Below are 17,856 nucleotides of genomic sequence, written 5' to 3'. Positions count from 1 at the left end.
ACACGGGTTCCAGGCCGGGAGTTTAAGCTGACTCCAATGCACTGGTCAGCTGCAGGTAATTAGCTGCACTGACTGCAATATACCCTGACCTGTTGGACAGAGGGGGAGAGAGAGTTTGTTTGGAAGCAGCAGAGCTTGCTATGCACAAAAGAGACCATCAAAGAGGTTGGTGGGATTATGTTTTGTTTTAGTTTAGACCCTTAGTAGTGAGGGAGTTATATGTTAGTAAGCGCTCAGACGAGCTAGGCTTTTGTTTGTAGGGAATTTGTGTTCTATGTAATCCTGTAAATAACTTCATACGTGGACTACAAATAAATCGTTAATACCCTAGAGGACCGTGCTGTTTGGTACCCTGTGTGGGTGCAGGATCACATTTGCAAAATGATTTTTATTGCAAAACAAACCCCACTTTTGAAAAAAAAAAGCCAAAATCAAAATACTTCACAATTTACCAAATGCATAAGTAAGTAAATAAGTTTAGCGGAAATATCATAACCCATCCCTTTCCGCTAAACTTGATATGACAGTATGTTCTGTAAATCTCCATTTCTTCACACCTCTTACTTAGACCCTCTGGAACTTCTGTTTGATGAATGTCATTTGTAATCTTATGCAATATGGGATCTTTCATACATTCAATGTTATATGTTTCAAACATTATTTAATTTGTTTGTTTATATAATTTATTAGATGGAACACCCAGAATTGACAGAGGCTTGTCAAACTTACTACAGAATCATATTATAAAAGATCAGCTTTCCTCCAAGTACCTTTATCATGGACAAGTCCTACAGACAGTTGGTGGAAAAAAACTTAGAGTATTTGTATACCGAAATGTAAGTTCCTAGTTTACTTTTTGATAAATTCACAAGTATTTGTTCATCCTAGATTTTTTTTTTATTATATCTTCAGCATTGTGTTTATTCACACAGAAAATGTAAAAATATTTTTAATGATAGAGCCACACTTAAAATTTGACTTTTCAAGTCACAAATAAGTAAAACTAGTAAATAAGTAAACAAATGTGTTTGTCATTCTTATCAATGTGACAAATGGTGATATCCTCAGCTGTTTTACATAGTTTGTAATGTGATCAAACCGCTATGCTGTACGTTATAGCAAGATGAAAAATGTATAGTACTACTATAAAGGAAATCACACTCCTGTATATCTATATTGCCTTTAAAACACCCCCACGCGCACAGAGCAGTCCCAATTTTGGTACTGCCTATCCCTACCTCTGTCCCGCTTTGCAGGGGTGGAGGAAGGGCGAGGCGAGAGAGGCACTCACCTCGGGTGCAGCTACAAGGGGGTTCACAGCCGCCCGATCAGCAGCTGCAGCCTGCAGGACTATTTGGGAGACCACAATCTCCCGCTAGTCGGCACAACATTGGGGAGTGCGAGGTCTGTCACTTCAGACTTTGCTTTACTGCTCCCTAATCGATATGCGCCGGCAAGTGATGCCGAGCACCGGGATATGCCGTCGTACCCTGCATCAATAGATCAATAGCCTGCGCATATTCATAAGAAAGCCCTAAAGCAGAGGTCTAAAGTGACAGACCTCGCGCTCCCACAACTGGATGGAGGATGGGGTAAGAGATGGTGAGAAAAGGGGTGTAATGGCAGTGTAGGTATTTGTAAGCTGGCGTGTAGGGGCAGCGTATTTCTATATGTGTGTGTAAAGGCAGGTATGTGTAAGGGCAGTGTATGTGTGTGTAAAGGCGTGTGTGTTTAATGAAAGTATGTGTGTGTATTGGCATGTGTATGGGCAGTCACGTGTAAGGGCAGTGTATGTGGATATGTGTGTAAATGCAGGTGTGTGTATGTGGATATGTATGTTTATGTGTGTGTGTAAGGGCAGTCATGTGTATGTGTATACAGTATGTGTGTGTTTATGGGCAGGTGTGTGTAAGGACAGGTGTGTGCAAGGGACAGGTGTGTGCAAGGTTCCTGGGAGGAAAGCTAACATTAACTTTTTTAATATTAAAAAAAAAAAAAAAATCTCTCCTACTGCGAACTACTCTTCCAATGATGGTCAGTGAGCATTATGGTGGACACATGAGAATCATGGGAATTTTAGTTCACAGCATTTACTGTTGACTGCACTACCCATAACGCTCAGCCAGCATCATGGAAGCAGTATGTCTAGCTGAGCCTCATGGGAACTGTAGTTAACAGCAGATGATGTGACATGTGTTAGTTGTGAATTACAACTCCCACAATGCCTAGTCATAGTGGGCACCTGGCTGGCTGAGCATCATGGGAATTGTAGTACACTGCTAACATCTGCAGCTTTATCTACTGTTAACTTCACTTCCCATGATTCTCAACCAGCTTCATGGAAGTAGTATGTCTAGCTGAGCCTAATGGGAATTCAATTCATTGTGTTGGTTATTTTTCATACGCATGCCTGCACTGACAAAAATGAAGTGTGTTGTGGCAATGCAAGCCCGCACAGCTGGGAACTATTGCTGAGTGAAGCACCGCTTCTCCAGGTCCAGGGCCGAATCCTCTGGGTCGTGGGAGCGGGGTCCTGACACGCCCTGCTCCCCGCCCATTTTCACTTTAAATGGAGGTCTTTCCCAGGTATGCAAGTGCAACATTGTAAAGTGCATTTGCTTGTATTGGTGAGTTCTGCAAGAGCGATTAAAAAAAAAAAAAGTGTCCCTCTTCCACATTTTGAAATGTTGGGAGGTATGCACAGAGAATGAATCACAACATCCAAAGTAGAGATATTACAGTAATGTGAACAAATGCTGGTGATTCATTTTGAGTCATTTTATCTGTCATTGGCTTCATAAACCACCCCTAATATTTCTTATCAAAGAGAAACTGTTACTGACTTTAGTTTAAAAAATATATGCAAAAAAGATGACCAATTTATTTAATTTCAGGCACTTTGCATTGAAAATAGCTGTATTGATGCACATGACAAAAAAGGAAGATATGGTACATTGTTCGTTGTGGACAAGTTATTGACCCCACCTACAGGAAATGTAATGGATGTCTTAAAAGCTGACAATCAGTTCAGGTAATATTAAAAAATACTTTTCTGTATGCATTTTGTCTACTTGATCACAAATATGGTGTAAAATCCCCCAACTTTTAATAATGTATTATATGTATAGGTATACAACGCAGTTTATTAGTTAGCAGTTCCCTGCTCAACGTAAAACTGAAAAATAAAATATCCTTCCTAATGTTGGCATTAACATCATTACAGAAGTTCCATTGCAAAAGTCTGTTACATCCTTACATCTTATATTTTGTTACTACCGACCAAAATCAGCAACAGAAAATTGCTTAAAAATGTTTGTTTTTTTACTAAATAATTCTTGAAGTCACCAGAGCTAAAGCTGAAAGGTGCCTTTCTTTCTTTTTACATTTTAGATTTTATTCTTTAAAAAGCATGTACATTTCAGCACAGAGTATACTTGTTAACCCCTTCTTTACTTGCTGTTCCCCAAAATGTATACACTGTTTTTTTCAAGCTGAGATAGGGCCTTGTTTTTTTCTAACTGTGGATCACATCACATGATATAATGGATTTTTAAACATGACCTATCAACTACTTATAGACTCTTAACAAACAAAAAAAGATATAATTAAAAAACACATACAGGAAGTGGGAGGTAATTTCATATAAATATAGTAATGGTCAAAATGTGTCCACATTTATTGACTTTCAATATGTCAAATGTCTGTGTTAGAACATTGTCAAGATGAGGTTCTCCTGCTCTAAAAATAACAGTTGTTATTGACCAAACATCTTGTTTATGCAGCATGTTGGTGGCTGCAATCCAATCTGCTGGGCTTACAGAGACATTAAACAGAGAAGGAGCATTCACTGTCTTCGCTCCCACAGATGAAGCCTTCCGAGCTCTTCCACGAGGAGAACTAAATAAGCTTTTAGGTATGCATGGTTCATTGTTTAACATTGTCTACTCTCTATGGAGATGGGTGGGAGCTTTCAGCATGTTTTAGTCTGAAACACCAATTCTCAAGAAATCATTAAGCAGCACTACTTTACAAACACCACTAGGAACTAGGCCAGGGGTGTCCAAGTTTTTTCTGCAGTGGGCCACTTCATCAGAGATGTATGTGTGCGTGGGCTACACTCATTTTTCCCTGAGAGAAAATATGGCCTTTTAGCTTTATAATGCATATTAATACAGGGTTAATTTGGCGATACTGAAAAAAGCAGTGGAAAAGTTTTTTTGATCAACTTTTATATTTCATTCTATCAACACTAAATTACTTAAACAGTAAAACAAAGTCAGTCCACAAACCATTTAAAACAAGTTTAAAAACGGCACAAGGCTGGAGTACACTGTGGGTACAAGCTGGATTTAAGATGGCTGACGCACACTGGAGGCAGGGCCGGATTAAGACACCCAAACACACACACACACCAGGACAGGCTCTTTCACACTGACCCCCAAACACCAGGACAGGCTCTGCCACACCGATCCCATACACACACACACACCAGGACAAGCTCTGCCACACCGACCCCCAAACACACACATAAGGACAGGCTCTGCCTCACTGACCCCCAAACACACACACACCAGGACAGGGTCTGCCACACCGACACCCCAAACACACACACATCAGGACAGGCTCTGACACACTGACACCAAGACAGGCTCTGCCACACCGACTACACTTTCCTATAACCCCTATTTTTTTTTTTAATACTTACATTTTTTTTTATTTTTTTACCTGCTGCCCTCCAACGTGACGATCCTCTCCCTGTCAGGAGGAACTCTTCTGTTAGCCCGCCCCCTTGAACATCACGTCTTAAAAGGGGCACTGCTGCCACTGGGCGGCCCCGACGCAAAGTTAAAAGCAGCCGTCGTGCGGCCGTTTTGAATGTGGCCCACCGCATTTGGCCGGCGGGTCGCATGTTGGATGCCCCTGTACAAGGCATTCACTAAATCATTCAGGTGTCTTTATGGAACATAACAGTAGATTTTTTTGTGATAATTAAACATATGTCTTCAAAGTGACACAGGAAAAAAAACCAGGAAGACAAAATAATGTTGTGAATTAATTAACTTAATATTCATACTAATAATACAACTGAAGATTTACTGTAAATGCAGAAAACTGTAAAAATGTTATTATCAAAGACAAAAACTTACTATGAATTATCTATGATTTTTTTATCTTACTGTAAAAGGAAACTTCAATGAATATTTAAGTTATTAAAAGATTGTGCTTCTATATTCCCTGGCAAAAAGCCTGGAAGTTGCCATAAAACAGTGTCATTCAAACATCATTTTAATGCTTAAAGATTATTGGATGTAAGAAATACTAACATACTAAATGCTATACAATTTTATTTTTGTTTGAAGGTAATACAAAGGAACTATCCAATCTTTTAAAATATCACATTGCTGATGAGATATTGGTCAATGGAGGTGTTAGCCAACTTGTGAGACTAAAATCATTACAGGGTGAAAAACTGGAAGCAAGTTCTGTAAGTAAAATTTACTTGTGTGTATGTGTGGGGGCTTCCTACTAATGTAGCATTTAGCTCCCCTAGTGTTCAGTAATATACCAAGCTGTCTGCTTCATATTGAAGTGCAGTGTTCTAAAAAAATGGCACCATGAAATATGGGGCTATATTTAATTATTTCCATGCCTGGTTTTAATTCCCAGTCTGGCCCTGCTCACAATTAGGGCATCGGATCACTGTGTAGGACAGAATGTCTAGTCACGTAACAGTTATGATATTTACGAGGCAAACAAGATAACAGTTCATGAAATGCCATTCCAGTTTAGCAGTAATTTGTGAAAATATATATGTTTGCTTCCCATAAGAAGACATCCAGTATGTTTGGATTCTGTGATTATTATCTAAAGGAGTAAGTAGTACAGTGTAACCAATGGTTTGCTCTTCTCTTTTTTTTATTTTTACAGAAAAATCACACTCTGCAAGTAAACAAAGTTCCAGTTTCACAAGGAGACATTATGGCAACAAATGGTGTAATTCATGCTATCAACACTATGCTACAAACACCAGGTAAGCTGTGAGTATTTTAGAGATTGTATGGATGATGGGCACAGCACTACATTTAAAACCATTACACCTATACATTTTAACACCAGATTTCGAGATAGAATATATAATGGACATTAAAGCTATATTCATACATGGAAACTTACCAAACAGAATGAGCTGTTGGTAGATGGAATGGACTTGGCTAGCTGAAAAAAGAGGTGTGATAAGTATAGGTGAATACTGCCCACTGCTAGAGGCTTGGTAATCAGCTGGGAAACCCAGAGCCCCCAAGGCAGATTAGTCCAAAAAAATATATCTAGTTAAAGGTGATAACATTTATTGGGCCAACGTAAAGAAATAAGCTTTTAGGATCTCAGAGATCTCTTATTCCAAAAACGTATGTGGCTCTTATCTAGGTTGTCCAAATAAAAGGCACCACATTTGACTAAAGACTCCATGGCAGCTCCAGAGTGTTTCCAGATATAGATATATTAAAGTAAAATCTGTTATTATAAATGAAAGTTGTTACTTGATATTTGTGTGAAATGGTCCCAATGTTCCCAATACCTTGCGCTAACCAGTTGGCTGGTATGTATAGGTAAAAAGTAAAAAATTGCATGAACATTTCCAGCCTTTATTTCAATGCTGGCACAGACCGATGAAAACCTACAAATACAGTGGCTATAAATGCTATGCACACATGTGTAAAGAGTAGAGGAATCTTGCTCACCCCCTGGCAAGTCTGGTTTTTCATAAGTACAATATTTTATACAAACATACGGTAGCAATGTTGCCAGTTCTTCTTGGACGTTTGCAGAAATAAAAGGATAAACAGTCAAGTCTGATAACATAAATACCAGTTTAATATCCTTTGTGTGCTCAGGAATGAACTGGGAATAAAAAGCAGCCCTGGAAATATTTGGACACCAGCCCCATATATTTTTTTGTGTTTGGGACAGGGACCACCTGGTGTGATGTATAGGTATAGGTATATGCCACACCAGGTGGTCCCTGTCCCAAACACAAGCAACATGTCCCAAACAGCTTGTCTGTGCCACCTTTGTACCCAAACATCTCAGCCATCTCTGGCCCTGAAACAGCCTACCTGCCCCCACCATCTCTGCCCCTAACCAGCATGCCTTTGCCAACCCGGCCCCTGAAACAGCATGCCTGTGCCACCTCTATCCCGTCATTTCTCTCCCCTTAACAGCCTACCTGTGCCACCTCTGCCCCTTAACAGCCTGTCTGTGCCACCTCTGCCCCTAAAGCATCTCTGCCCCACCATCTCTGCCTCTAAGGAGCAAGCCTGTGCCACCTCTGCCCCTGAAACAACCTGCCTGTATAATGCTGCCCCTAAAACAGCCTGCCTGTGCCCTCTCTGCCCCTGAAGCAGCCTGTCTGTGCCACATTCTGTCCCTGAAGCAGCCTGCCTGTGCCATTTCTGCCCCTAAACACTTTAATTCACTAATTTCTGCAGATCTGCAGATTTCACTGGTCCAGTCAATTTACTTTGGAGCCTTGTTGATGTCTATGCAGCCCGACGGCAGCCTAATGTGGGCCTGCAGCTTACTCAAAGGAGAAACAGAGTGTTTCCTTGCAGTGTACAAACTCCACAGCAGTAAGCTGCGGGTCAGCATTGGGCGGCTGTCAGGCCGCACAAACATCTGTGTGACACTGGTGCTGCTTGGCTGGCCTCCTTTATATATAAGGTAATAATATAGTTAGTGTAAAATAATAATATTATGTAAATAATTAAATAATTTATTCTTTTTTTTCTTCTTCTTCCTCTTTTTTAGCAAAAACACAAGAACGAGGAGATGAGCTATCGGATTCTGGACTAGAAATAATTCGTCAAGCTGCTGCATATTCCAAGGTAAATTAACTTGAGAAAGAAGGAAGCATAGAAACATAGAATTTGATGGCAGATAAGAACCATTCGGCACAATTAGTCTGCCCCTTTTGTGAGGGGATTAAACCTCTATCGGTCTTTGATCAGGTCCTATAGTGAGGACAGGTCCCATGCCTGTTTAAATTCCCTCTCTCTTCTTTCCTGCAAGCCACACATAGTAAGATTCTTTAATCTCTCCTGATAGCTTAGAGGAGGGCTTCAAAGATTTTCACCAATGTGTCAATATCCTTCCGGAGATGGTGTCTCCAGAACCGCACACAATGTTCTAGGTGGTCCTCACCTAGAGTATTGCGTAGAGTTCTGGCGACACCATCTCCAGAAGTATGGACTAGAGATCTGTAAAGTGGCATAATCACCTCCCTCTTCCTGCTACTAATGCCTCTCTCTACGCAACCCAGCATCCTGCTTGCTTATTCAAATGTTTTGTTGCAGAAATGCTTAAGTCATCAGAAATAATTACTCCTAAGTCCCTCTGTGTCCCCAGTGATATATTCTACCCTGGAATTTTTATGTCCCAAGTGCATTATTTTACATTTATTATCATTAAACTGCAGCTGCTACAATCTTGACCATTCTTTTAATTTACTTAAATCATTTGCCATTTGAGTTGTTCACTCATCTACCCTGTTACAGACCTTTGTATAATCTGCAAAAAAATACTATACCTCTCTAATATTACTAATAAAAAATATTAAAACATCCCAATACTGATCCATGGAGATGGTGTCGCCAGAACAGAACAAGCCCATCTTATCATGATCATGATAACCTTCTGCCTCCTATTATTATTATTTATTGTTTTATATAGCGCCATCAAATTCCGTAGCGCTGTACAATGGGTAGACAGGACATAACAAGTAGTATGTAACATAACAATATGACGTACAAAAACAACAGGTGAGGAGGGCCCTCATTATTATAAATAATAATAATAATCAATAACAACTCCCTGGGCTATTAACTCTCAATCAAAAGAAAAATTAAGTTAGCTGACATGATCTTGATGCATTAACACTGATATATTTATAGAGCAATGCAAATAATTGTTTAAGACTCTTTGTAAAATGCACATTGGATAGAGTCTTATTGTTAAACTTTAGAACCACTATGGGCCTTGTTGACATTAGCTCAGTAAACACCAATTCACTTAGGCACAAAGAATGTATAGTGGTAGTGTAATATATGAGTAATCATTGGCTTCAAGTTTGTTTGTAAAACTTAAGTAAATAATGTGTGACTTAACCTCTTCAATCCCAGGGGTGTCCCGGAGCAATTTTGCCATTTATGTCGGTTCAGCGATTATTCTCTTTTCCTGTGTACCCATGTAAACTATATATTGTTTTTTTAAGGAGAGATAGAGCTTTCTTTTGATACCATAGTTGGATGATTAGCTGAGAATTTAGCATGAGAAATTTAGTAAAAACTAGAGAAAATTAGAAAAAAAAAAACTATTTTTTTTTTAATTTTCCCCCTGAACCCTCACAAGTGATGGAAAATCCCCTCCAAGTTTATCAATTCAGGTGTCCTGATTTCAGAAATACCTGATTTATATAGATTTTTCCATACTTTCCCAGCACTTATAGGGAACATACTTTAAGGTGTACATTTTTTGTAGAATTTGTATGCTTATGGTTTGGGGGTTGTGAACGGGGGCAGGATCTACTGGGTAGATGTTGTGCTAGGGCAATGGGATGTAAGGTTTATTGAATTTTTTTATTATTATTATCTTTTTTATATATTTTTTTTCATTTTTTTATTTTATTTTTTGTATTTTTTATATATATATTTTTTTTTAAAAGAGGTCCTCTTGACATCACTTAGCTCACTTTATTGTTTTTTTACTATTATTATTTATTGTATATTTTTAAATGACTGACCGTTTATTTCTTCGTTTTCTCAGCACTCTCCTCCCAGTCCCCACAGACTTGCATAGAGATCGCAGCATTTGTGCCTGATCAGGCATGCCAGAAGCTGTTACAGGAGATCGGGCAGCAGAAAGCCCGCGATGCCGGCTTCTCCTGTCAGGGGGGGAGTCCAGGGGGGAGTCTCCCGTGCAGTGGCAGGGATGTGTCCCTGCCGCTGCAAGAAGTGCATGACGTACTGGTACATCCATAGGGGATTCTTGGGATGAGTTTTTTTTGGAGGTACCGGTACATCCATAGGGGACTGAAGGGGTTAAATTATATCTGTTTGTTCATAGGCAATGTAAACATGGTGCACTGGCACCATGTTTACAATTAGAATGGCTACAAAGTTTGCTTATTTCAGTCGGATCCTATACTGGGAACAAACTGTTAGACATTTATTGTATGGTTTTTTTCACACCACAATGCTAAATATATGTCACTTTTTCCCCCAGATCTCCCAGAGGAGTGCTCGATTAGGTAAAAAAACTCTATAACCTCTATGTTTTTAATACAGAACAAAATAATGTTACGTTCCTGTGCCTTTTAATTGTTGAAGAGACAGCAATGCCTCTAATGGTGCATGTCTTACATTACAAAATGTCTTATGTAAGGTAGCTTTCTGCTCAACATATGGGGATTCCTTATGTAATAAAGAGGTAAAAAAGTTGGAAACCATTGTTTGAAACCACACACTATAAAGTGTTTAAATATGTATCCTGTGGTTTACTTATTTAGTTTTTTTTTCTCCAGCACCTGCAAATTCTAAATTATTGCCAAGAAGACGTCAATAAACCTTAGTTTTTGGGCGAAAAGACACTTCTGCCATTTGTTCTTCTGGATATGTAATAACAACAATGTCACTATTTTGTATGCAACTATTTTGGATAGATTTTTTATGTGAAAATGTAAGAGCTCTAAATACCACTCTGTGACCACACTTGCGTATTATAATTATTTTGCTAGATATCTATTGTAGTGATGTAAGAAAACATACACTTGTATTAGCAGTAATGTGGTAAGAAAAATCAGTCTATGATGCAAATTTTCATCCAAGAAAATATTAATGAAAAAATGTAAACCTTAATGAAGAATAGTAAATTTGTCTGTGTCCCCATGTATGTCTTTTAATTCTTTGATATATAAAAAATAAATTTGTCTAAATTGCCAAAACAATAATTAGTTTTGTTTGTTTTATGTATTTGTTAGCACATCCAAGTACACAATTATATGCAAAACACATTTTTATAAGTTATATTTCATAATTTTAAAGAGGCACGTTTTAAGAAAAAAGTAGAAGACCATAGTTATTTGTTTCTTCTTACTACTTACATTAAATAATTATGTAATACATTTTTTATTGATCTCAAAATCAAACATGTTTTATTTTCTAACAGTACAAGGGGGTCATATACATACAATAGACACAGCAAGCCACACAAAGTTCTCCATTAGGTCCTCCTTTCAGCTCAGTATTTGCACTCAGCTCACCTCAGCGCAGTAGGGGGTTGCTATTGTAGTCTGTGGGGAGGATGTTAAACACAGGCGTTTCCCTGACTGAAACCTGCTGGATCCAGGTACACAGAATAGTGGAGGTCTCTGTCCCGTAAGTCCTGATCCGATGGAGAGTAACACCACACATTTTGGAAACACGTTTGGGAAACGTACCAGAGCCTATGGGCCTATGGAAGGAGGCTGGCACTCAGTCCCCTCCAGCAATACCGTAAAGAATCAGCTCAGTGTGTTAACTGTGCAAAGAAAGTCACCCTACTGACAATGACTGAAGATAAAGAAAGTTTATTGGAACAAAAGATGATAAAACCAGGACTTTGTCAATGATAACCTGTGTATCTTGCATGGTTGAATGCACTAGAGATCTCAGGAGGGTCTGGAAACTTTTTTTTTAATTTAAGGATGCTGTCATCTTGCAAGAGCAAAAATCTCTCTCAGTGGCGGAGCGGTCACAGTGCATCCAGCTGGTTTCTGCGTCACTAAGCTCTTTTAAATCAACTAACAATTATTTTCATAATCAATTAGTTGACCAATAATCTTTTCGGCTAATTGCATAAAAAACAATATTTTTTGTTTCTTTAAAATAATTTAATGAACAAACAGTGTTAAAATCAAACAGCAGAATAAAAAAATTTAATATTGACATTAACATGTGTCATTATTAGACTTGGGCACCAGGGGGCTCTTCGTGTTCGTCTTCGTGCTCGTCTTCGGGGGGAAAAAAACCTTCGTATTCCGTGAATATTCGCCCGTTCCTGTCTTCTCTTCGGGCGAATATTCGCGGACATTCTTCGTGCTCGTTTAATCTTGGTTCCCTTCCCGGTTGCCTAGCAGGGGTTAATACGCGGTTAACAACACATCGGAGCAGCAGCAGCTGCCGTGAAGGAACGTGTGTGCAACTCTATTGGTCGTTTCGTCAGGGGGCTGGTCTGGCATCAACGAGTGAATTGCAGAACGCACTTCATTCGTTGATGGCAGGCCAGCCCCCTGCCGAAACGACCAATAGAGTTGCACACACGTACTGAGGTGTACTGTACACAAAATGACCTAGAGACAAATGCTCCAAGGAACTTGGCCTCCGTTTATCATACACAAGATCATCATCCATAGATGCTTAATAAAAGAATAGGGATTATTTTACATTTTTAAATTGATTTTGGACCACTTGTAATACATGCCTAACATTTGCTACCTATTCACAATGGCATACTTTGCAACAACCCAACCTGGAAAAAAGCAGGACTGTCCACCAAAATCTTAGGTGTGTTGGCAGGTATGCGGATGGAAAAATGTTGGACAAGAACTAAAAAATAGCTTAGGGTTAATGTACGGTTATGTTTAAGATTAGTTGCAGTGCACTGGTTTGGTTAAATCTTTATGTCTAAATAATAATTTAATTTTAATTTTAATGGGTTTTAAAAAATTAAGGGGTTTATTTAAATGTATTTTAAAGTTAGATTTATTATTTAGTACTTTATTATATTTATTTAATGTTTATACTAGTGCTACCTACCGAGCTATAACTACCAACGTGTATTTGCATACCTAGATAGCTAAATTAGATGGGACAGGACTGGAAAAAAGCAGGACTGTCCCTGAAAAAGTTGGGTCTGTTGGCAGGTATGTGGATGGAAAAATGTTATAGTATGAAGTGTGAGTTATAGCGTTAATGCTAGTGAGTGTAGAAGTGAAGGCCAGGACAAATAACAAGAGGAAAGGTCCTTGTGATTTGTGCATTGTACGTGTATGTGTTATGTGTGTTATGTGTGTTGTCACTGTGTGTTATATGTGTTATGTGTTATTGTGTGTGTTATGTTTGGTTGGTTGGTTGTGTATCAGAAGGAAAATAATGAAATGGAAATGGAAAAGGAAATGGAAAAGGCGAATGAGTGGGCAATTGGCGACCCACTCAGCTGTTTCACCCCAGAGCAAAGCATCCAAACACTGTCAGTCCTAGACGTTTGGCAGCGGACTTCCAGAGCTCAGACACAAGCAGGGCCGGCCCTATAATGGGGCAGACTGGGGCAATTGCCCCAGGCGGCACTTTAGAAGGGGCGGCACTTTGCCGCCCCAAGCGCTTTTTTTTTTTTGAAGCGGAGGAGAGAGAGAGGGGCACCGAGTGGTTTTAGCTTACCCGCTCGGCGCCCCTCTCTCTCTCTCCTCTGCGGCGAGTCTCCCTGTTCGGTCCCGGTGCCGGCTTGTAATGCAGAGCGCCGGAAGTGACGTCAATTTCCGGCGCTCAGCATTACAAGCCGGCACCGTGGCAGAGCAGGGAGACTCGCCGCAGGACTGTTTAAAGGTAAGTACCGGGGGGGGGTCGTAGATTATGCCGTCGGCGAAGTTTAAAATGCCGCCCCCCCCCCCCCCCGGCGTCGGCGGGGGGGGGCGGCGTTTTAAACTTCGCCCCAGGCGGCGTTAAGTCTTCGGCCGGCCCTGGACACAAGGCCCTAGCGTAAGCTGGCCACTCCGGCGGAGGTAGCAGGCGTTGCCACACCGCAAACAGACGCAGCCAGGGGGGAGAAACTGCCCTTACCATTAGGGACATTTTGGGCATGACTCTAGCCAGGAAGCGAACTGGCACAGAAGAGATGCTGGCACCACCACAACCACCACCACCAGCAGCAGCATTGAAAAATGGGAAAGGCGAATGAGTGGGCAATTGGCGACTAACTCACCTGTTTCACCCCAGGGCAAAGCACCCAAACACTGTCAGTCTTAGACGTTTGGCAGCAGACTTCCAGAGCTCAGACACTAGGCCCTAGCGTAAGCTGGCCACTCCGGCGGAGGTAGCAGGCGTTGCCACACCGCAGACAGAGGCAGCCAGGGGGGAGAAACTGCCCTTACCATTAGGGACATTTGAGGCATGACACTAGCCAGGAAGCAAACTGGCATTGAAGAGACGCTGGCACCACCAGCAGCAGCAGCAGAATTGGGAAAGGCGAATGAGTGGGCAATTGGCGACCCACTCACCTGTTTCACCCCAGGGCAAAGCACCCAAACACTGTCAGTCTTAGACGTTTGGCAGCAGACTTCCAGAGCTCAGACACAAGGCCCTAGCGTAAGCTGGCTACACTGGCGGAGGTAGCAGGCGTTGCCACACCGCAGACAGAGGCAGCCAGGGGGGAGAAACTGCCCTTACCGTTAGGGACATTTTGGGCATGACTCTAGCCAGGAAGCAAACTGGCACGGAAGAGATGCTGGCACCACCACCACAACCACCACCAGCAGCAGCAGTGAAAAATGGGAAAGGCGAATGAGTGGGCAATCGGCTACCCACTCACCTGTTTCACCCCAGGGCAAAGCACCCAAACACTGTCAGTCTTAGACGTTTGGCAGCAGACTTCCAGAGCTCAGACACTAGGCCCTAGCGTAAGCTGGCCACTCCGGCGGAGGTAGCAGGCGTTGCCACACCGCAGACAGAGGCAGCCAGGGGGGAGAAACTGCCCTTACCGTTAGGGACATTTTGGGCATGACTCTAGCCAGGAAGCAAACTGGCACGGAAGAGATGCTGGCACCACCACCACAACCACCACCAGCAGCAGCAGTGAAAAATGGGAAAGGCGAATGAGTGGGCAATTGGCGACCCACTCACCTGTTTCACCCCAGGGCAAAGCACCCAAACACTGTCAGTCTTAGACGTTTGGCAGCAGACTTCCAGAGCTCAGACACTAGGCCCTAGCGTAAGCTGGCTACACCGGCGGAGGTAGCAGGCGTTGCCACACCGCAAACAGACGCAGCCAGGGGGGAGAAACTACCCTCTCCATTAGGGACATTTAAGGCATGACACTAGCCAGGAAGCGAACTGGCAGAGAAGAGACGCTGGCACCACCACCACCAGCAGCAGCATTGGGAAAGGTGAATGAGTGGGCAATTGGCGACTCGCTCACCTGTTTCACCCCAGGGCAAAGCATCCAAAGACTGTCAGTCCTTGGCGTTTGGGAGCGGACTTCCAGAACTCAGACACAAGGCCCTAGCGTAAGCTGGCTACACCGGCGGAGGTAGCAGGCGTTGCCACACCGCAAACAGACGCAGCCAGGGGGGAGAAACTACCCTCTCCATTAGGGACATTTAAGGCATGACACTAGCCAGGAAGCGAACTGGCAGAGAAGAGACGCTGGCACCACCACCACCAGCAGCAGCAGCATTGGGAAAGGCGAATGAGTGGGCAATTGGCGACCCGCTCACCTGTTTCACCCCAGGGCAAAGCATCCAAAGACTGTTAGTCCTTGGCGTTTGGGAGCGGACTTCCAGAACTCAGACACTAGGCCCTAGCGTAAATTGGCTACACCGGCGGAGGTAGCAGGCATTGCCACACCGCAGCAAGTGCAACCAGGGGGAGAAACTACCCTCTCCATTAGGGACATTTGAGGCATGATTTCAGCCAGGAAGCGAACTGGCAAAAGATACTGGCACCACCACCAGCAGCAGCGTTGGAAACGGAAAAAGGTGAATGAGTGGGCAATTGACGACCCGCTCACCTGTTTCACCCCAGGGCAAAGCATCCGAAGACTGTCAGTCCTTGGCGTTTGGGAGCGGACTTCCAGAACTCAGACACTAGGCCCTAGCGTAAATTGGCTACACCGGCGGAGGTAGCAGGCATTGCCACACCGCAGCAAGTGCAACCAGGGGGAGAAACTACCCTCTCCATTAGGGACATTTGAGGCATGATTTCAGCCAGGAAGCGAACTGGCAAAAGATACTGGCACCACCACCAGCAGCAGCGTTGGAAACGGAAAAAGGTGAATGAGTGGGCAATTGACGACCCGCTCACCTGTTTCACCCCAGGGCAAAGCATCCGAAGACTGTCAGTCCTTGACGTTTGGGAGCGGACTTCCAGAACTCAGACACTAGGCCCTAGCGTAAATTGGCTACACCGGCGGAGGTAGCAGGCATTGCCACACCGCAGCAAGTGCAACCAGGGGGAGAAACTACCCTCTCCATTAGGGACATTTGAGGCATGATTTCAGCCAGGAAGCGAACTGGCAAAAGATACTGGCACCACCACCAGCAGCAGCGTTGGAAACGGAAAAAGGTGAATGAGTGGACAATTGACGACCCGCTCACCTGTTTCACCCCAGGGCAAAGCATGAAAGTCTGTCAGTCCATGGCGTTTGGGAGCGGACTTCCAGAACTCAGACACTAGGCCCTAGCGTAAATTGGCTACACCGGCGGAGGTAGCAGACGTTGCCACACCACAAACACGTGCAACCAGGGGGAGAAACTACCTTAAACATTACAGAGAAAAGAAATTAACTTTCCAAGCTAAGAGCTGGGTAACCCAACTTGGGCAGATTGAATTTAAGAAAGGCAATCTGCTCCATGAGATGAGGTGCCATGCGTGAGCGCTGTGGACTCAGTATGTTTCCAGTCATAGAAAACACGCGCTCACTTTGAACAGTGGTTGGCGGACATGATAGTAGCTGCTGCGCAACCCATGAGAGTGCAGGCCACACACTCTTCTTTTCATCCCAGTAGCTAAGAGGATCAACATTAGGCGCAGAAGGAACTTCACAGAGGTAAAGTTTGACCATTTCAGCAGCACTACTTTCCTTTCTGCTGCTAGCTCTGTCAGATGGTCCAACTATACTCCCAAGTGCCTCTTCCCAAAACGCAGCTGCTCCACTCAGCTGTGTTGTGCTGCTTGTGGCACTGCTGCTGATGCTGCTGCTAGGAGTAGCAGACCACATCATCTCTTCCTCCTCCTGCACCTCTCCCTCCTCGGACAGCATTCCCATTTTACGCTGCCAGTCACGCACCTTGTTGACCAATTGCTCCCGGTAGCTACTGAGAACATTAAATTTCAAAGCTAGCTTTCCCTTAATTCTTGGATCGCAAAGGCACGCTAGCATCATTTCGGGACTCTCTTCCATTCGTTTGCGAAGGTGTACTTTTAGCAGATCCTTCAGCTTCCTGGCTATGGCTGCTACGTCAGTATGTAGAGTGCCACCTTCCAAGGAACACATCCATCTTGCTGCCTAGATGGGAGAACACTGGGATTACCTGGGCCAGACTGGCAGTGTTTGAGCTTAAATTTTCTGTGGCATCCCTGAATGGTTTAAGGACTGCCACTAGCTGGGCGATCACTGTGCAATCCTCCCTATTCAATGGAGAGGTAATCCCAATATTGTGCTCTGAGGCAAGATTATGGATTGCCCTCTGCTGCTCCAAAATCCTCTCCAGCATGTCTAACGTGGAGTTCCACCGTGTACTGACATCCTGGCGTAGGCAGTGTACGGGAAGACCTGACCTCTCTTGCTCTTCCCTCAAAAGTTGGCTAGCCTTAACACTATGGTGAAAGTGCCCAGCGATCTTTCTGCAGCGGGACAGAACTACTGCTGCCACATTAGTTCCTTCTGACATTGCTGCCTTCACTACAAAATGGATGATGTGGGCTGCACAGCGCACACCAACAATATGACCATCTCGCAGCGCTTTCACCATATTGGCACCTCCGTCAGTTCCCACAAAACCAACTTCAACATTGGTGCCCGCCTCTGCTCCCACCCAAAGGCTAAACATTT

General features: G+C 43.0%; 1 protein-coding gene across 1 annotated transcript in view; it reads left to right on the top strand.

Annotated features, from left to right (window-relative positions):
* LOC149285885 (transforming growth factor-beta-induced protein ig-h3-like) overlaps positions 1-10,617 on the top strand; it is a 31,845-nt gene extending 21,228 nt beyond the window's left edge. The window contains exons 10-17 of the mRNA XM_089494752.1: positions 691-836; positions 2,895-3,031; positions 3,783-3,913; positions 5,361-5,485; positions 5,929-6,031; positions 7,807-7,883; positions 10,279-10,303; positions 10,577-10,617. Of these exons, the coding sequence (XP_089350878.1) occupies positions 691-836; positions 2,895-3,031; positions 3,783-3,913; positions 5,361-5,485; positions 5,929-6,031; positions 7,807-7,883; positions 10,279-10,303; positions 10,577-10,617 (785 nt within the window). The remainder of the gene's footprint in view (positions 1-690; positions 837-2,894; positions 3,032-3,782; positions 3,914-5,360; positions 5,486-5,928; positions 6,032-7,806; positions 7,884-10,278; positions 10,304-10,576) is intronic.
* The last annotated feature ends 7,239 nt before the right edge of the window (positions 10,618-17,856 follow it).

The sequence above is a fragment of the Sceloporus occidentalis genome, unplaced genomic scaffold (assembly GCF_023333645.1).
Source record: "Sceloporus occidentalis isolate IW3139 unplaced genomic scaffold, rSceOcc1.0.p SCAF_75, whole genome shotgun sequence".
In the NCBI taxonomy this organism is placed as follows: domain Eukaryota; kingdom Metazoa; phylum Chordata; class Lepidosauria; order Squamata; family Phrynosomatidae; genus Sceloporus; species Sceloporus occidentalis.
The sequence above is the reverse complement of the archived record's forward strand: the minus strand, read 5'-3'. Positions and strand labels throughout refer to the sequence as shown.